The sequence below is a fragment of the Rousettus aegyptiacus genome, unplaced genomic scaffold (genome assembly GCF_014176215.1).
Source record: "Rousettus aegyptiacus isolate mRouAeg1 unplaced genomic scaffold, mRouAeg1.p scaffold_m13_p_13, whole genome shotgun sequence".
NCBI classification, from domain to species: Eukaryota; Metazoa; Chordata; class Mammalia; order Chiroptera; family Pteropodidae; genus Rousettus; species Rousettus aegyptiacus.
In genome coordinates this window covers 37,080,665-37,102,506 of record NW_023416288.1, presented here as the reverse complement: position 1 = coordinate 37,102,506, position 21,842 = coordinate 37,080,665, and the positions used below count along the sequence as shown (strand labels likewise).

General features: G+C 50.1%; 1 protein-coding gene across 2 annotated transcripts in view; it reads right to left on the bottom strand.

The window, feature by feature from the left end:
* Positions 1-227: 227 nt before the first annotated feature.
* Positions 228-21,842, bottom strand: part of WIPF3 (WAS/WASL interacting protein family member 3) — a 62,364-nt gene continuing 40,749 nt past the window's right edge. For both annotated transcript variants that reach the window (XM_036230436.1, XM_036230435.1), the window contains 7 exons: positions 16,910-17,042; positions 14,640-14,774; positions 10,987-11,742; positions 7,564-7,713; positions 6,460-6,561; positions 2,418-2,491; positions 228-445 (listed from right to left, as the gene is read on the bottom strand). In XM_036230436.1, the coding sequence (XP_036086329.1) occupies positions 422-445; positions 2,418-2,491; positions 6,460-6,561; positions 7,564-7,713; positions 10,987-11,742; positions 14,640-14,774; positions 16,910-17,042 (1,374 nt within the window). In that variant the 3' untranslated portion in view covers positions 228-421. The remainder of the gene's footprint in view (positions 446-2,417; positions 2,492-6,459; positions 6,562-7,563; positions 7,714-10,986; positions 11,743-14,639; positions 14,775-16,909; positions 17,043-21,842) is intronic.

Sequence of the window (21,842 nt, the reverse complement as noted above, 5' to 3'; positions counted from 1 at the left end):
TGACTTTGCAGTATGTGGGCTGAGCATATAAAATCCTGCCAATGAGAAGCCGTCGTGGATACTATGACTCTGGAACTACTTGCAAACCAAGGAATCTTCTAAAAACTGTTTCGAACCTAGGAAGGGCCAGCCTGCACGCATATATTTACAGTCACAGAATGGACGTCGCGGGGTGGGGACTGGGCTTTCGCGGCACCGGCAGACAAATGCCAAGATGCGTTTTTAAAAAAAAAATGGAGAAATGGTGCATGGGGATTTTTTTTAAAAAATAAAAGTCGACTACAGCATTGATTTAAAGCCTGTGCACACCACGTATTTACAATAAATAAATGCTCCATTCAGAGCCTGTATGTCAAATGAGTTACAATGCGAGAGGGGTGAGGTCGGGCACGTTCACGGCATGTTGGCGTCAGCTGACTGCTCACCGGAGTGTCTTCAGGGACAACTGTGGAAACAAGACATTACCAGGTGGGGTTAGAGGACTCACCGTGCCCAGATGACCCGCCCCGGGGCTGGGCGCCGAAGCTTTGCCTCATTCATGCAAGGAAGCCAGGGCCTGAGGGGCTCATGGGTGGAAAAAGGAATGAAATGGGACATGTAGGTCATGGCACGTGGGGACCTAATGCTATCATAAACACATTTATAGGACGGAGCAGCAGCTGATTCGCTAGACAGGGAGCTTAGGGAAGGCAAAGAACTTGCTGGAAGTCCCAAGACAAGGCGATGGAAAGAGAGACAGGGTCCCGGGCCTTCGGCTTTCCCGCCCAGGGCTCCCGCCTGTGCACGGACCACCTGGGCTCTGCAGCCATGAAAGATGAGCACCGAGCACCCTCTGGGGCACCACTCGCCCTATCTGGAGCCCAGCGATTCTCTGGGTGATCGCTTTTTATCTCGGCGAAGTGCAAATGAATTAAGATGGTGCCCAGCTAGACGGGAAGGAGAACTCGACAATGGGATGACCAGGAAAGACTTTCCGGTCCATCCCCGACTCAAGTTGTAGGGGCTCGGGTGATTCAGGCATGTGCTGGCCACGAGGCCAGGGACCAGACACTGCACAATGTTTGATCAACCCTGAAGGTGATGGTGACTCCTGTCCTGGCCAGTCTGACATGCAAGGAAAAGCACTGAGGTATAGTGGAAGGAATACCAGACGAGGAGCCAGAGGTCGCGGCATGTGACCTTGGGCAAGTTCCTTCACCCCTTGGAGTTGCGTTTTCTAGTCTGAAAATGGCATTAACAGTCTCTCTCCAGCTTACACGACAGGGTTAACAAAAGGGTCAAACGAGATAACGTATGCAAGTCATCTGAGAAACGTATAGAGCTATATAGTGTGGGGACGGCTATTTTGATTGCGACTACATTTTTATGATCACGGGAGTAATGCAGTCACTGTAGACAATTCCGAAATAGCAGAAATGCACTAGGGAGAAAGCAAAGCTCAGCCATAGTCTCCCGGAGCGAAAGCCTGTGAACAATTTCATCTTCTTTGTCCCTGCACCCAAGTACTTGTACGTCTCCCTCAACTGCAAGCAAACGCCCAGCTTTCAGCCTGTGATCATCTGGGAACGGTGACTGCAATTCTTGGATTAGCTGTGGCAGAAAAGGGACAGGCGCTTGTCCTCCTTCCAGGAACTCATCCCAACTTCCTCTTTTCCTCGGGTCACTTTCCTTGAGGGTCCGCGCGGTTTCGGAGGGGCCTAATTTAACAGCGGGCCACCCTCTTCGTCACATAGAACTCTGAAACGGTGAGGGGAGAGGAGGCCAGCTTTCCAAGATGCAGAGGGCCTTTAAGATGACCCTGTATCACGTGCCGTGAGCGGCACCGTCCCCGCCCAGAGGGGGAAACACCGTCCCAGCTGTCCCGCGTGAGAATGAGCGCACTTCAAAGAGTGTCACCACACAAGCAGCTGTTGGGTGCCCCTCTCAGCTTTTCTCTCGCTACTAGGATTTGAATTGTGACTAAATGTGGTCGAAATAAATAATAATGTTGATGGGGGAACCCCCTACGGGTGCTGTAAGAAACCATGTGTTCTAGAGATGAGTGAGAACGCTGAGCCATGTCTCACACGTGTCAAGAGTTTCTCAGACTTCTCACGATGAGGGAAGGATGAATGGGGCGTGAGCAGGGTGACCATTGCCAAGTGATTCTCAGGGGGCTCGGGTCCCCAAACTTGCTTCTGTATGTGGCGGTGATTCCAGAGAAGTACCCCCCCCCCCACCCCTTTCATTCTTCAGATGTTGAAATTGTGAGTGTTTCATTCTCACTGGAAACAAAGGTCCACCCAGTGGCTTTCACTGAGGAGAAAGTGTCTGAGGCAAAGGGTAAGGCTGTCGGGGAGAAAGCGCAGCCTCAATATCTCTGGGCTTCTCGAGAAGAGTTCCTGGTTGTGCATTCAGAGACCCGAGGGACGTGTTACCTGAGAGTTTCTGCCTTTGATGTCATCGGAGCTCTGCGCCGCTTCGGTGTGGAGCCAGGGACCAGCTGTACGGCCTGAAAGACATGGGAACAATCGCACCATCTGTTGGCCCAGGGACCGGCTGCGGGCTTCACAGAGAGACTCAGGCTAAACCGGCACTCACAGCGACCGCGACGGAACCGAGGGAAAGGTGAGCCGGTCAACCCGAAACCTTCAGGCTGCTGGCCCAGACCGTGTGTTTCCACCCCGTTTCTACATCACGCACTGTGGCTACGGAGCCGTCACGCTCGGCGTACTAAGGGGAGAAATGTTTATGAAGGCTCAAACGATTTGGGGCGATGTTTGAAATGTAGGAGAAAAAAATTGTATAAATTCAATGACTTCAACTAGTTGTAAAATTCATAAAAAAAATATAAATAATATACTGGAATGATTCCTCCTGAGTTCACTAGGTTTTTTAATGCCTAACAAAATACTTTTCTAGTTTTCTACAATGACCACGAGTCATCTCAAGAATCTGTGAAGGTGAGATACAATTTTTTAAATGAACTGTCACACAGAAGAGTCTCCACAACTTACGAACCCTTAATCCAACAGGCGCTGTAACTTTCGTTAAAGTGCTTTTTAAATTAACGATGTCTGTTCTAGGATAAAGATGATTTTATCAGGATAATGACACAAGGCGCCCTAACTTCTTAGCCAGTTCATTAACTAAGTACGAAGTGAAGAGACACTGATATAGAGCCCCCGACCTAATTCCACGTGGCAGCGTGACCTTGACGTTACTGTGCTTAGGTTTCAGAAACTCCAGTCCGCTACAGGAAAGGGTTCCTCTTGGCCAGTGTTTCCTAACGTGGCTCTGTTGGCGTGTTGGGCTGACCGATTCTTCGCCGTGGGGGCCACCTGCATGCTGCAGGGTGTTGAGAAGCATCCCCAGCCCCTACCTACTACATGGCAGTAGCACATCTGTGACCCAGATCATCTGTAACGACGACAACAGAAGTATCTCTAGACAGCACCCATGTCCCCTGGGAAGCAGAATCCCCCCGCCCCCAACCCCACTGGAGAACCACTGAACAATGAAACAGGCTTCTCTGTAGGTCAGCCTCGTTTTCAATAAAAACCACTGGAAACAGCCGCAGAGCCGGAGGAGACTCCATTTCTTCATAAAACAGGAAGGAAAACTCTGCATCCTGTTAAGGAAATTTCATGGCTGTGGAAGTGGGTGACCAGCAGTTAGTCTGGGTCACTCAGAGTACTTTTGATCCAAGTGTCTCCTTAGAGGACCGTCCCTTATGAGATGCCACCAGAATTCACAATTCCAAGCAATTCTGTTGAAATAGTCCTTCGCTGGGCTGTTTTCTCATACAAGAGTATTTCAGAATTGCTGAAACAGTGGTTTTCGAATTTCGGATACCACGAGTTGCAGTAAGAAATGTTTTTACATCTCGACCCAATGACATGTGTCTCCTGCACTCAGAGCAGCCGGAGTGACCGCTGCTGCCGCCCCCTGGCAATCAGAGGGCGCCCCTCCCGGGCGTCAACCGCCGTGCTACGGGGGCCGGCCCCTGCACTGGGGGGCTTCACGAAGAATGTGCTTGGGGTGAAGGAGCAGAGGCCGGGGTCCAAGCTGGCTTCTGACTTTATTTTTTGTCATTTGTAAACCAAGCCAGCCATGTACTTTCCTTCCAGGGACAGAGATACTTTCATGTCAGAAAAAAAAAAATCTATTTTGTAGCCAACCAATAAGAGGACATGTCCTCCTGCAGGGCTCGAGAAAGGCCGGGAAGGATACAGACTTGGCCGGCCGTCAGTGCTGGGTCCCTCTGAGCCTCCCAAAATTCCTCCCGGCCTTGGAGGACAGTCCCTGGCTGGGAAGTTGGGTTAGGAGAAAGGTGGGCTCCTCGGAGAAGCAGACCTAACCATCAGCTCCAGGTCAGCGTGGCCTCTCTGCGGTCCAGTCCACATGGCCTGAGGTTGAGGGGCAGCAGGTTGGCATAGAGAACACTGGTTAAGGAGCAAAGAACCTCAACTCGAGCCTTGGTTTTGCCACCAGCTGTGACCGGGGGCAGGTCCCTCGACTTCTGCCTTGGTTTCTTCAGCTGTACATGAAGGAGTTGGGCTGGATGACCTCAAAGGCCTCTCCTGTCCTAACACTGGAGGCGGAGACTGAAGGAAATGACAGGTTTCACGGGAAATGATAATTCTAGTATCTGCCAAGTCTAAAGCTTCGGAATCGCATGTCTGGCCTTCGCTCTCCTTCCCACTCACTGTCCCAAGTGAGGCTGGTGTGAGGGGCCCGTCGTTCCTTCCTCGGCCACGTCCCACTTGTGGAGAACTCGGAGGGGTCACCCTCTGAGTTCTACTTCCCCTGCCACAGGTGCTCAGACCAGGGGCGGGGTGATCACAGTCTCTCTCCCTATGATTTGGAATTTTACAATTAGCTGTAATGATTATTAAAAATCATATATTTGTTACAGAAAACTTGGACAAAAGAGTGAAGCAGAAGGAAAACAAAAATCACCCAGCATTCTACCACTGAGTGGCACCATTTTTAACGCTTTAAGCCGTCTGTATTTCTAGCCTTAATTCAGAGAAGTAGTATTTATAGATTATTTAAAAAACACGCAAAGTCGCTTCTCTCTAAATGTGCAATCCCACAGGCCAGCGGAGGAAGAGCTGCCCCGGCAGAGCCTGAGAGGCCCGTGAGCTGAGCAGACAGCAGACCTGAGCTCCCCGATCTGCTCTGCAGGGAGCTGAACCCTCGCCAAGGCACCTTGCCAAGGTCCCTCTGAAAGGACAGGCCTCAGGAGTCTGCTGCCCAGTGCTGGGTTAATCCCAGACGTGATTTTCCATTGCTGGTTCACAAGAGTCTGGGATTGGGGGCCTTACTTAGGATGAGGGTTGGGGACGCATCCGACCCTCACCGCATGTTATTGACTCTGTCCCCCTCTTAGCAAGTTCTGTCCGTTTGGACTGGCTCAGATCCCGACAAGCATTGGCTCACGTTAACTAACAGGGAGCATCATTGCCGTGTGGTCAACACCCTTCTTTGTTTATCTTTGCTTCCTGTTTTCCTTAAGCACTTGCCTTCCCTGGCCTTCCGGCCTGAGGGGCAGGCTGGCCGGTCTTTCCCTCCTCCACCCTTGGAGCTGAACGGGCCAGCCGAGTGAAGGCAGTTCTTGGGGCCTGGCCACATAGGCAGAGCAGCTCTTACTGGGCTGAGATGTTCAGTCTTGGCTAAACATTGGAATCACTTGGTGGCTTTCAAAAATACCGACACCCTGGTCCCATGCATGTATTCTGATTTAGTTGGTCTAGGTGCAGCCTGGCCTTTGAGATTGTTAAGTCCTCTAGGTCAGGGGTCCCCAAACCCCGGGCCACGGACTGGTACTAGTCCATGGCCTGTTAGGAACTGGACCACACAGTGGGAGGTGGGTGGCAGGTGAGCAGCAGCCGAGCAAGCTTCATCCGTATCTGCAGCCGCCCCCCAGCGCCGGCATCACCGCCTCAGCTCCGCCTCGGATCATCAGGCATTAGATTCTCACAGGAGCACCGGTCCCTGGTGCCCAAAAGGTTGAGGATGGCTGCTCTAGGTCATTTTAATATGTAGCCAAGGTTTAGAATGACTGGCCTGAGGACTTTCACCGTTTCACTGTCCGCCACGGTTCTAAATCGAGGGTTTTCAGGCTCTTTCCCAGCGATTAATGCCAAGTTCTTGCATCCCATTTTCTTGGCGTATTTATCTCCCTAGTCAAAAAGCCGCGGGGAGGGGAGAGACACGTAAATTCAAGCACCCAAAAATCTGACACTAAACAATTGACTCTGGCATTCTGTAAAAGCCTCAGAATGAATCCCTGGGGACTGGGACAAATCAATGTTCTGAACCTTCCAGAAGTAGGAATAGCACTGCATCCTTGTTGCATAGGACAGTGAAATTACGACGTTATCCTCTAGACAGCTGTAGCCAATCAACGAGCACCAAGTTCCAGGGGGTCAGGGACAATCAGGGGTCTCACAGGGATGGTACTTTGGTACTTACTTCTGGGGATCTTGCTGGGGTAAACCTTCTGGCATGGTTTGTATTCATCCGGAGGAGGGAAGTCTTCCACGGAATGGAATGTGAATTTAGACTCAAAGTCATCTATACACACGAGAAATGGCAAAATCACTCTGGTTACCGTGGCGACCCAAGTTTCGATTCTTTCCAGGAGCACACAGGGTGTGCGTCCGGTGCAGGCATTTCAATGATATCCATCTATTTCTCATTTTTTACTGTTTAGCTGAGACGAGGGGAATCAGGGAAAGCGAAATCAACAGATCCCCCCACCGCCCACCCCAATGTACTTGAGCCCACAAGGAGCAGACGTGCCAGGGCTATCCAGGGCTCTGCGTCCAGGACAGAACCTGACAGCAACCAATGACCAGAAAAGTCCCTGTGGCCTGAAGCTCCTCCCCGCTGCCCCCCACGCCCCCGAGCTCCTCAGGACATCTTCGGTGGGAAAGGGGGGCAGGACAGGAGTCCTCGGCCTGGCTGGTGGGAAGGAGCACAGCTTCTTATGTCCAGCTGGGGACCTGGGCTCCCCAAAGCAAACGGGTTCTGTCCTGAGCCCTTAGAGGAAAAGGAGAGGGAGCTTGTGACCCTTTCGTGGGTTGAGTCCCTGCTTTATGAGCCTGGCTTTGTGTCTGAGAGTAGCTCAACCTACAAAGGGATTCAAAGATTTTTGGTCACACCTGACCCCAGGTGACTTTTGTTCTTATCTCCATGTTTTTGCCCTGATTGTCCCCCTGCCCGCTGAGCCTTCATTCACTCATTGACCTTGTCTAAATCACTCTCTTCTTTTAGCCTTATGCATAGACTTCTCCATGGAGACACACACACACACAGGATTTGAAAGTTGGTTTTCTTCCCTCTCTCTAAGTTCCATCAAAAGGTTGGAGAGTGGGTTCCGGAACCCACAGAAAACCTCGAGAGAGACCCTACGTTTAACACAAGCTGTAGGTTGTTCTGTGCCACAGTGAGCCCCTGTTCCTGCAAAGCATGTGCCCTAAAATGACAGCACCACAGGCTGGCAAACTCCCCCCTGAGCCCGGGGAAACCGGTTCTTCCCCAGCAGCCAACGCGGCCGGCGGTGGCCCTGCTCACCGATGATGTGCAGGCTCCCATTCCGCAGCTGCCCTCCGGGCGGCTGTGTCGGGGTCCACGCTGGGGCCTGCTGGCTTTTGCTTGAAAGCTCTGTGGTGGGTGATCTCGCAGGCGGTGCTGGGGGCGGATTCAGTTTTCCTCCGCTGGTCCCTGACAGAGAAGACCATGGTGTATTCAGACACAGGGATGGAATTCAGGTTCTCCCACTGGGACAATAACGCAACCTTTTTGTGCCTCTGTTTCCTCATCTGTCAAATGGGAATACTCCCAGTACACACACCTCCCGGGGTTGTCGAGAGGGTTAAGTCAAGTGGCCTGTAGCAAAGGCTCAGTAATTGTTAGCTGCAGCGATGCTATTAACGATGATGATGTCATCAGTCGGCACCGCCCACAGAAGGGGAACCACCGCAGTGTCCTAGTCCTACGAGAGGGAAGGACTGTCCCCAGGCCTGGCTCAGAAGGAGGCTAGGGGAGCGAGCCATTGGGGGCTTGCCGCTGCCAGTTTCTGCTCACGCTGGTTCCCCTGCGTTGCAGACCTCGTTTCTCCCTCTGGTCACTCTAAGTCCACCCCGTCTACCCGGGGCCCAGTTCGCATCCCAGCTACATCATCAGACCTTCCCTGGCGACCGCTCTGGGAGGCGCACTGTCTTTTGCTAGTACTTTTTCGTGTGACTCGTTTGGCAATAAATGGCCATTGTCTCGGCACATCCGTGTGGGTGGTTATTCTCCTGATTCCCTGTCACGAAATGACAATGGCGCTGCCGTGATCTGTGCTAAGTCGTTCACAATTACAACCCCTTTCTCTCCCCTGCGGTTGGCCTGAGCAGAAATGACCTTTGTTCTATTCGTGGAAAACTAGGTTTCACAACCAAAGACACAATGAAAGAGGCCAGACGAGCTTCTGTTCCTGGCCTTGAGTTCGCTGCTCCGGTGCAGGCCAAGGCGTCCGCTTGGCCAGCCGTTCTCTGTCACCTGCCGCCATCGGGGCTCTTCCCCGCCCTTCGGTTCCAGACCCAGTGCGGAAGGGCAGCTCCCAGACCCTGCCAGCCATCTGCTCAGTCCTTGGTCCCCTGCCCTCCAGCTCCCCACATCCCAGCTGTGTCCCCGTCTCCCCACTCTTCAGCCGTACCTCAAGTCTGTCAGCTCTTGGTCACATTCCCAATCCACACCAGGCTCATGGGACCAAGGCCCAGAAACCCAGCTTATAGTTCAAGGAGCTAGGGTTGCCTCCAAGAACCGGCAGCATTCTCTGAGGATAAGAACCACCGAGGGGTCCTGGAGTCCATCCTGTCTGCCCACATCCAAAGAGGCATCTCACGGTCCCACCTTCGGATATGAGCATGAGGCGCCCTGCACCTCCCTCTGGGCCCTGGTCCAAGCTGCCAGGCTCCCTCCCCAGCTCCCTGCACTTTCTGATAGAGCCACAGCCTGAATGTGAGCAAACCCAGGTGGAAGGGGGGCGGATGTGTGCACACAGGTCCATGCCTGTGGGTGGACAAACGGTCTGCTTCCTTTGAGTTTTTTAAAGAAAATAATCTCATCCTTCCTTCTCTTTCTGGTCTTTCCTTCCTCGATACCAGGCTCCACTAATTTACTGGCTCCCACAAGCTGACTAAAGGGGTTAAGGGGCTGCTGACCCCTCTTCTAGATGAAAAGCTGCCCTTCTACCTGACAAGGGAGAAGGAAAGGAAATAACGCCGCCTTGCCCCGGCTACATGCAGAGTACTTCAGGCACGTTTTCTCGTTTAAAATGCGTAACAATCCTATGCGAAAAGTGCTATCATTTTCATTTGTCAAATAAAAAAAGAGCAAGGTTCAAGAACATTAAAAAAAACTGGTACGAGGTTACAGAGGAATAAGTGGGGGAAACCAGAATTTGAACTTAGATTTTTGTAAACCTAAAGCATTGTTTTTTTTCTTTTTCTTTAACCACACGATGAATATTTAAGAGTCACAAGTAACAGAAGGGGCTCACCAGCACTAATGCTGGCCCTTCTGGTGACTAGTCAATGAAGAAGAGAATGATTAAAACCTTGTCTCTTGCAACTAAGAGCCTTAAAAATATTCTTGCCCTTTGTACCAAGAATTCTCTCTGGGAACCCATCTTTAAAAAAATATCCAAAATGTAGACTACAATTGCTATGAAAATATTTCCTGCGATATCCTTGATAATAAAAAAATAAAATCAACTTCGTGTCTAATACTATAAATATGGCATATACTGATTATCACATGAATGTGCTTATAAATTTTAATGATTTGACAAATTTGTTTTCAATGCAATATCAAATAGAATTGAAAAGAGTGTATATAAATAGTATTAACAATGTAAATATTTAGATATAGTCAGAAAAAAAAGAAAGGAAACATCGAAATAACAACAGTTTTACTTTTGGGTGATGCTATTACGGGTGATTGCAATTTCTATCTGTTTGCTCTACCGTGAGTTTATATTATTTTCAATGCAAAGAAATACATTTAAGAGACTTTCTACACCAAAAGACTTTCTGAGAGACCAAGGAATATGCGTACAAGTGCGGATGTGTGTTGAGGAGTGTGTGTGGATGTGGGTGTTTGCATGTGTGGATGAGCGCGCGTGTGAGTGCGTGTGCGTGTATGTGTGGGTGCGATTTCCACTCAGGAGGAACCGAAAGTGAACGTAGCCACTGCTCTCCACACAGATCACGGCCATGGGACACCTGTACTCAATCCAAAGTCATCGCTGCTGGATGGGTGAAAGAATTATTCTTAATATTTGGCTGAAAATATAGACACTCAGTTTTTTGAGTCAGTGGGAGGATCTGCCAAAAATAAGGCAGCGTGATAATCCCATCTCCTGAGGACCGGTGAAGATTCCTGCTGGCAGCCAGACTCGTATAACTCAGCCAAGAACTGAATGGGAGAGCTGGCTCTGCCACGAATTGCACCCACAGCCCCTCTGCCCCAGGGAGAAGATCTGGGGTCTGTACCAGGGTGGCAAGAACAAATAACCCTCCTCTAGATCTCACTGGTGCCAGGCCCAGTTCCAGCAACTGCGCGAGAGGGAGCTACTGCTAGTCCCGTTTTACCGAGGAGGGAAAGAAAGCACAGAGAGGCTAAGTGATGGCCCAGGGTCACACAGCTAGTAAAGGCGAGATCCTGGCATGGGGTCTGCGTGACCTTGGACAAGTCTTCCAGGCTCCCTCACTCTTGCTTTCCTGTCTCTAGCAAGGGAAAGTCCCATGCGACGAGATCTCACTGTGCTTCACAGAGTCACTGAACAGGTCTGTTCTCACCTCAGATCCCAGGCTAAGACCTCCCAAGGTGTTCCCAAGTGGCTCGTGGGAGCGGGCCATTGCCCGCGACCTTCCACCTCCGTAATTGCTGGCAACGGTCAGGCGATCTGCTCCCCTGGCCACCCCCGTCCAGAACAGCGGCGCTTACCTGGGCCTCGGCCTGGCCTCTTCTTCTGCAGGAATGTCTGTGACCCCGGAGGGGCGGGCGGCGCCGGCAAGGCCTGCGCGCCAGGCTTCGGTGGCGGCTGCGCTTGGAAGCTGGGGGACTTAGGGGGCAACGGCGGTGGGGCTTCGCTGCTGCCGTTAGCGCCTGGCAAAGGGGGCGCAGGCACTGAGGGTTTCGGGGTGCATGAGGTATAAAGGGGGAGTGGGGGTGGCGGGGGTGGCGGAGGCGGTGGGGGCGGCGGGGCGGGAGGCTCCCGAGCATCTTGGGTGGGGCTGGCCGCATCGGCATTGAGCCCAGGGTACCCGCAAGGAGGGAGGAGAGGGAGGGGCGGTGGGATGGGCGGGAGGTGCAAGGGGGCTAGCTGAGGCTTCGCTGCCTTGTCACCGAGCGTGGAGGCCGGGGGAAGAGGGGGCGGGGCGGGGGGCGGTGCAGCGGGCACGAAGGGCGCGACCACCAGCGCATTCCCTTTGGTCTGTGGGCCAGGCGGGGACACCAGCGGAACTCTGATGGGGGAGGAGGCGGGCAGGGGTGGGGGTAAGGGTGGAGGAGGTGGGGGCGGGGTCGGAGGAGGCGGCGCAGGCACGCTGGGCCGAGGAGGGACTGCCCGGGCAGCGCCCTGCGCCTCGGAGGCGTTGCCTAGCCTGGGAGACGCTGGGGGGTTCAGCGGGCTGCTGACAGTTTTGGTGGGAAGCCGGGGAGAAGGCGCGCGGGAGCCAGGGGCCTGCCCTGTCTTGCCACCTGTAAGGGAGACAAGTTCCGAGTTAGCTCAGCGACAGAGGAAAGAGACCTCAAGTGCGTGGGAGGCAGGACCAGCACTCTCAAGCCTGATGTCGTGAATCGCATGGCGGATGCTCTCTGCCTGCGGGTCTACCGAGAGGCCCCCGGTGCAGCAGCTGCCACAGAGAGGGCCAGCTGGACTTGCCCCAAGGTCCTGGCCAGCACTCCTGTGCTGTCCAGCTCTGAGACGAGCCCAGCTCAGGCCACCAGCTTTCACATTGCCTTCCTCCATCCGCCTCTGCTGAGCCCTTCCCAGGCTCCCAGCCCAGCCGGGACTCCTCCCCCCTCCTTTGCCCCTCCTCATCCCAAAGCCACCATCACACTCATTCATTCTTGCCCACTAGGTCCATCAACCCTTATGTCCTAGTCTGGATCCTCAGGTGTCAACCAGAATCTTCTGGAGAGGGAGGAGGTGTTCCTCACTTGTCCTCGTGAACGAGGACTTCGTTTCTGCAGAGAACAGAAGCTTCACAATTCCCTGAATATATAAGGTAACTCCCAAGTTGGTGGGAACATATCCTGCCTTGGGGATCCTGGTCCTGTGACCTTGAACCTCCCAGTCTCTTGGCCTCTGGAAGTTCAAAGCGCCTCTTCCCAAAGACGTGTGCCCTTTTCTAAGGGGCTCACTGTCTCCCGGCTCCTGGCTTCCTCACCCTGTACCTCCCCCCACCACATTGACCCCCACCTTGAAATCCAAGGCCTCTGGAGCTCAACAACAACAAATCGCTCATGGTTAATTAAGCATGTGTTTGGTGGAAGACTGGTGTAGAGGGTGGTCCCTGGGAGTGACCTTGTCACTCTTGGCACGCACCCTTCCACCAGACTGCTAGTTCTTACCCTTTTTTCCCTTTATTTACAGAGGAAAATGTTCCTCTCCCTGTTTACTCCATGGAAGTTCTGTAACCACTGCTTACCTATGCCCTCTCAGAATCACTCTCCACCTCGAAGGCATTTAGAAATACTTCTTCCTAATAAGTACAGTGTTCTCCCTAAAAGGAATTCTGGGGAAGACTTTTTCCCTGTTTCAGTGATCCTATATTTTCTGGTTTGCGCAAGAACAGCAAGAGGGCTGAGTGGCCGGGGCAGTGCAGGGCGTGAGCCAGCGAGAGCAGGAGGCAAGAAGGTCGGAGAGGCAGCAAAGGCCAACGTCCTTTTCTCCGAATGACGAGGGGACTGTTGGGAGGGTTCCGAGAGAGGAGAGCCGTGGCCGTCACACTCTGACATGGCATCCGTGCCGTGCATCTGTACCTTTTGGCTCTGCCCTTGAATTTCCGTCCTATAACAGGCATCATTAATCACTTCATTATGGATTTCGATCTCCTCTAAAGAGATCAGTTCTTGTCTTCGCAAACGCAGTGCCTCAAACACCTGACAAGTGTGTCTTATTGGAGACAAGGAGGAATTCTGCCGGTTTCCTGTGGCTGGTCTCTGTTACGACCTGACTGGGGGCTATTTCTCCTATCTTTATCTCTGTGAAGAGAAGTCAGTAGAAGTTTCCCAAAGGATATATATATATATATATTTTTTTTTTGATACCACTCAGAAAGTTTGAAAAAGAAGAGGACACCGAAGAATGCCAGCTCTTTTTTTCAAGTCGACCTCACACTTTCTTATCCAACAAACGCGCAGCAAAAACGAGGAACGAAATGGTCTCTGAGAAGGTTCCAGTTCGATCTCAGAGCATCCTACAGCCCTTATCTCTGCTGAATTTTATCAGTAGGCGATGGCAGCAAACACATCCCATACGGTCAAACAGCCGCAGAGCCCACCAAGAAAGTCAGCAAAGTCACACGGTAGAAGATTCTACACCAGGAATGTTTTGGGCTTGACAGTCCCCAGAATAATGAACTTCCTAGAGTTTATTCAGCTTGCTGGCTAAAGAGCACAGTTATAAGAAAAACACTTTTTTTTTTCACACGATAAATATGTATTTGCCTGATTTTAATGCAATGCTTTCGAAACATCTAATACCCACTAAAACACAAGTGACCGTGGTAGGCTGGTTGCAAAAATGGCCTTGACTATCCATTCAGTCCTGATGCCATAATCTTTGAAAGGTGATTTTGCAATTTTGCAGTTCCTCTCACCGAGAGGTGAAGTCTCTTTTCCCACCCTTGCCTCAGGCTGGCTTGTGACTTGCTTTGCTTTGGTAGGAAGTAACACTGTGCCAATTCCAAGACTAAGCCTCAAGAGACTTTATATCCGTCTGTCTTCTATGCTGAAACCCTGCCACGACTAGGAAAACAAACCCTGAAGAGTCTGCTCGATAAGGAGAGACCACATGGATCAGTCAGGCCAGTCATCCCAGCTGAGGCATCAAAGATAAAGCAATAATATCAAGCTAGCAAAGCCACCAACCCGACCTGCAGAGGGCGCCCAGCTGAGGTCACCCTAAATTGCCAATTCACAGAACTGTGAGCTAAATAAATGGTTGTTAAAAGGCCCTACGTTTTGGGGTGTTTTGTTACACAGCAATAGCGAACCAACACAACGGGAGTTTACGACTAGCACTTTGCCACAGTGACGTCACTGAGATCTTCTCATGGGATCTGCACCTTCTGCCTGTACTCCGCAGCCTGGGCCACGATCACACCGTTGCAACATACTGCGCACTATGGCAAAGTATTCTTCAATTGTTACAATGGGACGATTGCAACAGGACGATGATTAAAAAGATCCCGCGAGAACGATTTTGTGCTCTGGCAACTTTCAGTGCTTAAGTTCCCAAACAGATGATCTCCTGCTCCATGGCTGTTCACTAAAAACGTGTCGCGTACCGGCGTGTGAGGATTTCCCAGTTGGTTCTACAAGTGAAGGAGATAAAGGTCACAAGGCAGCAGGTCTGAGTTCTTCCTTACCTGCCGCATCTCTCTGGCCCGCTGGTCGCAATACAGGAAAGCCACCAGCAAACAGATCTCCCAGGGCCGGGGGTGTGCTTCCGCCGCGGGAGTTTGTGGAGCCTCCTCCTTCTTTGTTGTTGGCTCCTTTAGAACCTTTAGAGAGAAGAGGCAAGTCGATGAGGACTTGTGAGCAGGACTGAGCTGCTGATTCTCACCTGGAGTCATGGTCTAACGCTGCCCACGGAAGCCTTTCTATTCTCCCACCTACAATGTAATCCTTTTAGTTGGTGTCTTTCCCAAACACCCTCTGCCTTGAAACCCTGCAGACTCATGTGCCCAGGCCTGTCTGCTGTCCTCTCTGGACCTACCAAATAACCAACTGTCAGTGGCCGACCACTCTGAAAAGTGACCAAAACAGTCTATGTACTGTAATATAATAGATGCCAATGGACAATCGGAGCGCCTTTCAAATCAGAAAGCCCAAACATGGTTTAGAGCTGGTCCTACTTTCGACTCGATTGTCGTTGTGGGAGCACTAGCCAGAGAAAGCCCACAGATTGAATTCAGTCGGTACTTTGAACTTCCTGTCCACAGAGCCTGGCCCAGAACTGCGAGCAGGAAGTGAAGGTCCGCAGTGATTTGTGCTTCCGCGTTTTCCTGTCCTGTCTCCCTGGCTCTCACTCCCCGAGCCCCGCGCGCTCCCCTGCACCTTTTCTTCCGTGGAAGAGAAAGCGCATGAGCTTCAAAGGACAAGTATCATGAATTCCCGCCTTCTTGATGTGTGTGATTACCGGCTATGTGAAATGAGAAGTCATTTGGCTTAGATAAGCATTCCTGGCAAAAACAAAAAATCTTCACAACCTGAAGCTAATGTGCACAGAGAAATTAAGATGCAGTGCCCACTGGTAGATACACGTGGCCAGGTTATTCTGAATATTAATATTATACACGGCCTCCTCAATGGAATGATTAGCAAGTGAGTGTTCCAATAAAGTGGACTTATCTATTAATTGGGCTGCACCAATTAATTAGTGGGTCTGAGCAGAAACTAATTTTTATTGTGATTGTTGAAAATATTTCTTAAAATAATTTGTCTATCCTTATGTATTAACATATACAGCTATAGATGCAATTATGTTTTCAGGGCTGTCTTTGAGAATTACCATTATGCTCATCATTGAAAAATATATGAAGACATTAATAATACCTTACATTGATAAATGGTTCTGCATATATTATTTCAACCTTCCACAATCTTGACCAAAAAAAGAGCATGTATTATTATTATTATTTCCCCTAATTTGCAGAAGAGCAGATTGAGTCCCAGAGAGGTTCCCTGAATTGCCTGGCATCAGAAGTTGACATGGGTCATGTGACCCAAGCACAGGGCTCCCTTTACCTTACGAACTCCTGAAGATGCAGAAAGCTACAGTTGTGTGATCCTGGGAGAGAATTCTGAATAAATCTTTTTCCTTGGGGAAAAACAAAACTTTGCATTTTTACATGTTGAGACTCGACTTTTTCTCTCATTGAGTTTGCATTTTTACATGTTGAGACTCGACTTTTTCTCTCATTGAGTTTGAGGACCACGTTGAGACGGGACTGTGACGTTTGTTACCTCACAGCAAACAAACGCAAAGTGGTGTATCCATATGAGGACGTATTATGCAACAATAACAAAGAGATGAAGTTCTGGTACTTGCCACAGGGTTGAACCTTGAGAACAAGATGCTACGTGAAAAGAGCCAGTCATGGAAGGCTACAAATTGTATGACTCCACTTTTATGAAATCTCCCAAACAGACAAATCCATAGAGATAGGAAGTAGATTTCATGGTTGCCAGGGGTTGGGAATTGGGGCATGGGGACTAACTGCTAATGGGTATGGTTTCTGTTTGAAGTGACAGAAATGTTCTGGGATTAGACGGAGTGATGGTTGCAACCACACTGCGAATCTTTAAATGCCACCGAATTGGACATTTTAAGTAGTTAAATGGTGAATTTTATATTATGCATATTTCATCATGACAAGAAAATACATTATCTCCCCATGATTTTATTTTTAGTATTTGAAGAGTGATGGAAGATCCGTTATAAACCACCTGCAGACTGGAAGGGAAGCTCTGATTCTCTCCCCATGTGGCTTGTATGCCGAGCAGGTCTGAGATGGCCTGATATGTGTCCTGGGTAACAAGGAGGACCTTGTCCTGGGCAAGCCAGGGGCATCTGGCTGAACCTCACATGGCCGGCCCCTGGCTCCCGGCCAGCCTGGCCCAGGTGCTCACTCACTCTCGATTTGTGGGGCGCTGCGGTCATTGATCTGCGTGACTTTTCGTAGGCGAGTTCCTTGCTGGATGTCAGCCAGCAGTGCGCTCCGGCCTTTGGGGTCTGCCTTTCTTGAGCTGGAAGTGTCTGTACTCACCTGTAAGAAAGTAAGAGGGATTCGAGTATAATCGCATGTAACATTTGTGGATAAGCCCGATGTCCTGTTGGCTGTGTAGTTTACCTCCCATGGTTCTCTGCCTTCCGTTTGCCCTGCCTAACACCATTCCCAAGGCTGATCTCACCTGATCTCTGTTCAGTTACCTACAAGTCTCAGTGGAGATTTACCTCCTGCCCTGCTCACACTCCTTTCCCTGGGGACCTAGAATGGACACCTTCTTGTGCTCAAACTCCCAGAAGTCTTAAGGAGCCCTGAATCACAGTCGCTCTTGATCCTCCTAGGTGAGACCCACCTGCAGGCCTGGGCTTCTGTCTGGGTGCCCCTGACCCCTGCTCCTAGGTTCTGAGTGATGGCCCTGCCTGGTATCCCCAGGTTCTCACCTGGATCGAATCCTTTGCTGACTCCAGGATGACGGGTATTGGTCCTGTTACCCTGTCTTGCCCTGGGCTGTTCTCCTGAGTGGTATTAGGTCATGCTAAGTCCCCAGTACTCACATCCTCCCTGCTGTCGGGTGGCCCAATGTCTCATAAATGAAGCAGATTCATCCTCGAGGAACTGGCATTGAGGGAACAATGGTGGCTCTCATGTGGACATGGAGCAAAGGGGAGAGCTGGGGCCCAGAGGGGTCATAGAATCAGGGCGAAGAGGGGGGCAGGGGATTACGGCGAAGGTTTAGTGACCGCCCATGTTCTGTGCCCGGGTGCATTACACTAATCCTCATAAAACCTTGTGAGTGTCAAGTGAGCTGGCCCTCATTTTATAGATGAGAAAACCGAGACTATGAAATTATCTGTTCAAGGTCACAGGGCTCGGTTCAAACCCAGATTTGCTGAATTCCGAAGGCTTTTTACTCTGCTTTTTGTAATCAGCCACGTGCCATGGTTAGGATAAGTGTCCTGCAGATGGCTAAAATGCTTCATAAATATATTTGCATTTGGTCCAAACTCTGCTTTGCTTCCATTGTACCTGAGCCGACACAGAGGGAAGGGGTCTCCGTGGGCTATGGGAACCAGGGAGACCACCAGGAAGAACATTTGTAGGTTGGCGTCAAGCAAGGAGAGGAGTGGGGTTGCACGGGAAGATGGCCAGAGGGATCCTCTGTGGTTAGAAGGTTTGTCCCACGTGCCCTGAGAGCCGGTTACGCATTTCTTAAAGCAGGAAATACTTCTTTGCACCTGCTATGTGGGGAGTACCATGTGTCTCCAGTTTTCAGCTCAAACATCACCACCTCGGAGGCCTTTTTGACCCTCGATCTAGATAAGGTCTCCCAGTGCTCTCTTTTAGAGTGCCATGTTTTTTTCCCTCTGTCGCTTTTATCACAGGGTATACATTTTTATTTCTCTTTCCACTGTGGAAATTTCCCATTTGTGGTTAATGAGTTTAAGGTTCACTGTCCCACGTTTCTCTCTATCGGGAAAAAGATCTTGTTCATTTTGCTCATTCGTATATCTCCAGAGAGTAGACTAGGACCTGGCCCCAGACAGGCTCAATAACCGCTCACTGGATGAATGAACGGGTAAGTGAATGAATGAGTGAAATGAATGAACTAGACCCAGGGTGTATGACACACTGGCCTTACCCCCAAGGGCATTTAACAGGGAGACAGGACATACATGTAAAGAGACCACTCTATCATGCAGTGTATGACCACGCGTCCACGTGGGTTTCACACAGAGGAAGACCCCGGAGAGTCAGAAACGGCCATATTTGTCAGGCTGAGCAGGAAGCAAGGGAACATCGCGACCTTAGAAGGTCCTTGGAGTATAGATAGGATTTGCAAATCCTTGTTATAGTCATTTTCTGTCCATAAAAGGACAAATCAGTTTTGCTAACTAGACAGTCAGAGACTCTCCAGTGTCAGAGATTAGAAACACAGGCAACTGCGATTTCAGCCAGAATGTGCTGAGTTTGCATTTTCGCTGGCTGACTCTTGTGTGCATTGGGGACGAATCTTATGTGGGCTTTGAAGGACACACGCGTCAACGTCAGGTTCTTATCGCCTGGAGACACGCTTTTTGAACCCTTGAGAGGGGCTCATAGACGATGGTCAACAACACAGCTCCGAGCAAGGCACCCCGACTCGAATGCTCTGTATTTTCCAGGAATGCATGTGAACTCACACACGGCAGGATACTTCCCGCACGGCATGCTTTAAAATGCATATATATAAAACACCGATGTCAATAAGTTATTTTCAACTGAGAAGTTTTGAGATTTTTTTTTAGTCTCCTCTCACTTTATTTACAAACAGTGACAGGAATAAGGGACCCATAGAAATTTCGTAACCCTAGTCAAGACAGGAGGAAACATTTTGTAAAACTCTGGCGTTACCATCTCAGACATGTATTATGGTCAGAGATTAGGGGAGAAACTGCTTTGTCATTTTTTTTCCTAGTTACAAGATAAACAAGACAGTGAATTATAATGACAATTAGGACCCAGATTAGGTGAGGGCCTAGGGAAGGCAGGGTTAGAAAGGTGTGTTCTTCTGTTTAAAGAAGCAACTGGAGATGAGCAAATCTTAGCCCTAATCACCTGGTGGCGAGGGGGAGGGATCATCTCATGTAATTTAGATTTAAATTTTTTATTTATTACCAAAAGGCATCCCCCCATCCCCAACTTCTTTACTTTGCCCATCGCAGGCTTTTCAGGTGAGGGCTATGAAGAATGTTGTATATCCTTAGAATAATGATTTTCATTTGAGTGCCTACTTAGCACAGACCTCCATATGTTCTTGATAATTCTGCATGACAGATTTCTTGGTAAACACCTTCCAAAATCAGCAGGAGGCTATGGCAGGTCATGTCATGTTTACATGACGCAGTTCAACTGGCCAGACTAAATTTAACATGCCCCCTGTGGCTTCTGGACTCTCTTTCCGCTCCACTGCAAGTCCTGATGATTTTCCGCTAGAGGGCTCCCCATCCCGTGACAGCATGGTACCCTTCGATCCTCTCCTGGGAGAGAACAGAGCGAATAACTTCGCGGCTAAGGTGACCAGTATAGGAAGGCTTAACAGGTTTTGTGCAAAAGACCATCCAAGGACTGACGTATTTACACGTTGAAACCTCTACTGCTCAGCGACAGTCATTTCTGTCACCTTTAATATTTATTAATAACTCAAGCATAATTCGCTTTCTTAAAAATCTACAACCTTAAGAAGTCTTGTTACTGTGGTTACAGGATAAAGAAACAGGTAAGAGAAGATTTCCAAATATTCACTGGGTCTTTTATTCTATGGAAATCCTGATAATTGGCAACTACTACAAATATAATCAAGAGAGAGAAAGCCATTTCTGGACAATTTTCCCATACATAAAGCCACCAAACCCACCTCCTCCTCCCCACCCCTAAACAAGAAACCAAAACATCACTTTCAAGTCTGTGTTGGTTCTTCCTTGTTAGCATCATTATGGAGTGTGACCATGTGCTGCGATCCACACAAGGCTTTTGTTGGCTCAGCTCTCTTAGAGTAAGCATCTAATGGAACAGACCTGACCCTAAAAAGATGCAAAGCAGCAAAACGGTAATGCAAATGAGCTCGATTTGGGGGGTTTGCAAAGGCTGAGAAACTTGCAGTGAACCAATAAGATTGGAAATGCAAAAACTGAATGGCAACGCTACCAGAGGCGAGGGTGGGGAGCTGCCTGTCCCCCCACCCTGAGACACTATAAGAGGTTTCGCACATCCATTTGCCATCCCAACAAACAGGTCGATCAGGCTTCAGTGTGGTCTGGGGGAGGAAGGGTGGCAGTTCAGCCCAGATCACAACTTCGAAACGCATGGCCTCCTGCCATTTGTCACCCTGCCACCAAATGCCATGCCTGCATCTGTCTGATTGATACCGGTTTCTGTGGAAACGCTAATAGAAATCTAGCCCGTGGATCCCAATGTAGCATTTTGTCTGTCTCAGGGGTGACTGAAACCCTATCATTTTCATACAATTTCAGCCTTGCGGCCTCCTAAAGATACCTTCTCCCACATGGCTGTTAAATCTAAAATTGGTACTCAGGTTTCCAGGCACACTGCCTGCTCATTAGCCCAGCCCTCGGCCTCCTCCTGCCTCCTCCGGACCTTGGGGGCAGAACAGGTGTCTGCAGCCAGGGTACCGGCATCTCAGGACGAAGTCTGAATCCCGAGTACGACCAGCGAGGCGCCGCCCCCCCCTGCTGCTGTACCACCTTCACCGAGGAGGACACAGAGAGCCTGGGATGCAAGAGAGCGGCATGGAACACTTTCAGAGAAAACCCGGCCTCCTTGTCAGGCCTGACACGATGTTCCTTGCACCCTACGTGCGTAATAGGCAGGCTGTTCCCAAATGAGGCAACAGTTCTCGGCCTCATTTTCAGAAATGCGAATATGCTTTTAAAACCCACGAGTAGAAATAATGGACCCTCTAATCTCCTTTGCTAAAATCTATTTTTTTTTTGAAACAACAGATAGACCCATGACTGTTACCTAGAGCACAGAGCTGCCCCATGCATTGCCTCCTCTCTTATCCAGAGCTAAAGGAGAATTAAGGGCCCTTTTGTTGGGGCCACAGGCTATCGGCAAGTCTGGTCCTATTTTCTACACCTGCAAAAAAGTCATCCATCAGAGTCATCTCATCCACTGGCTTGACTTGGGTTACTGTATGCTGGCGGCTACCTCCTTGTCCAAGGACCTGGGGGCCACCTCAGACCTTTCTCTCCACCTGAATCCCAAGAGCCACTCAATCACACACGCCCATTGATTTTTCTGGAGTGATTTCTCGGGAATCTGGCTCCTTTTCTCCATCCC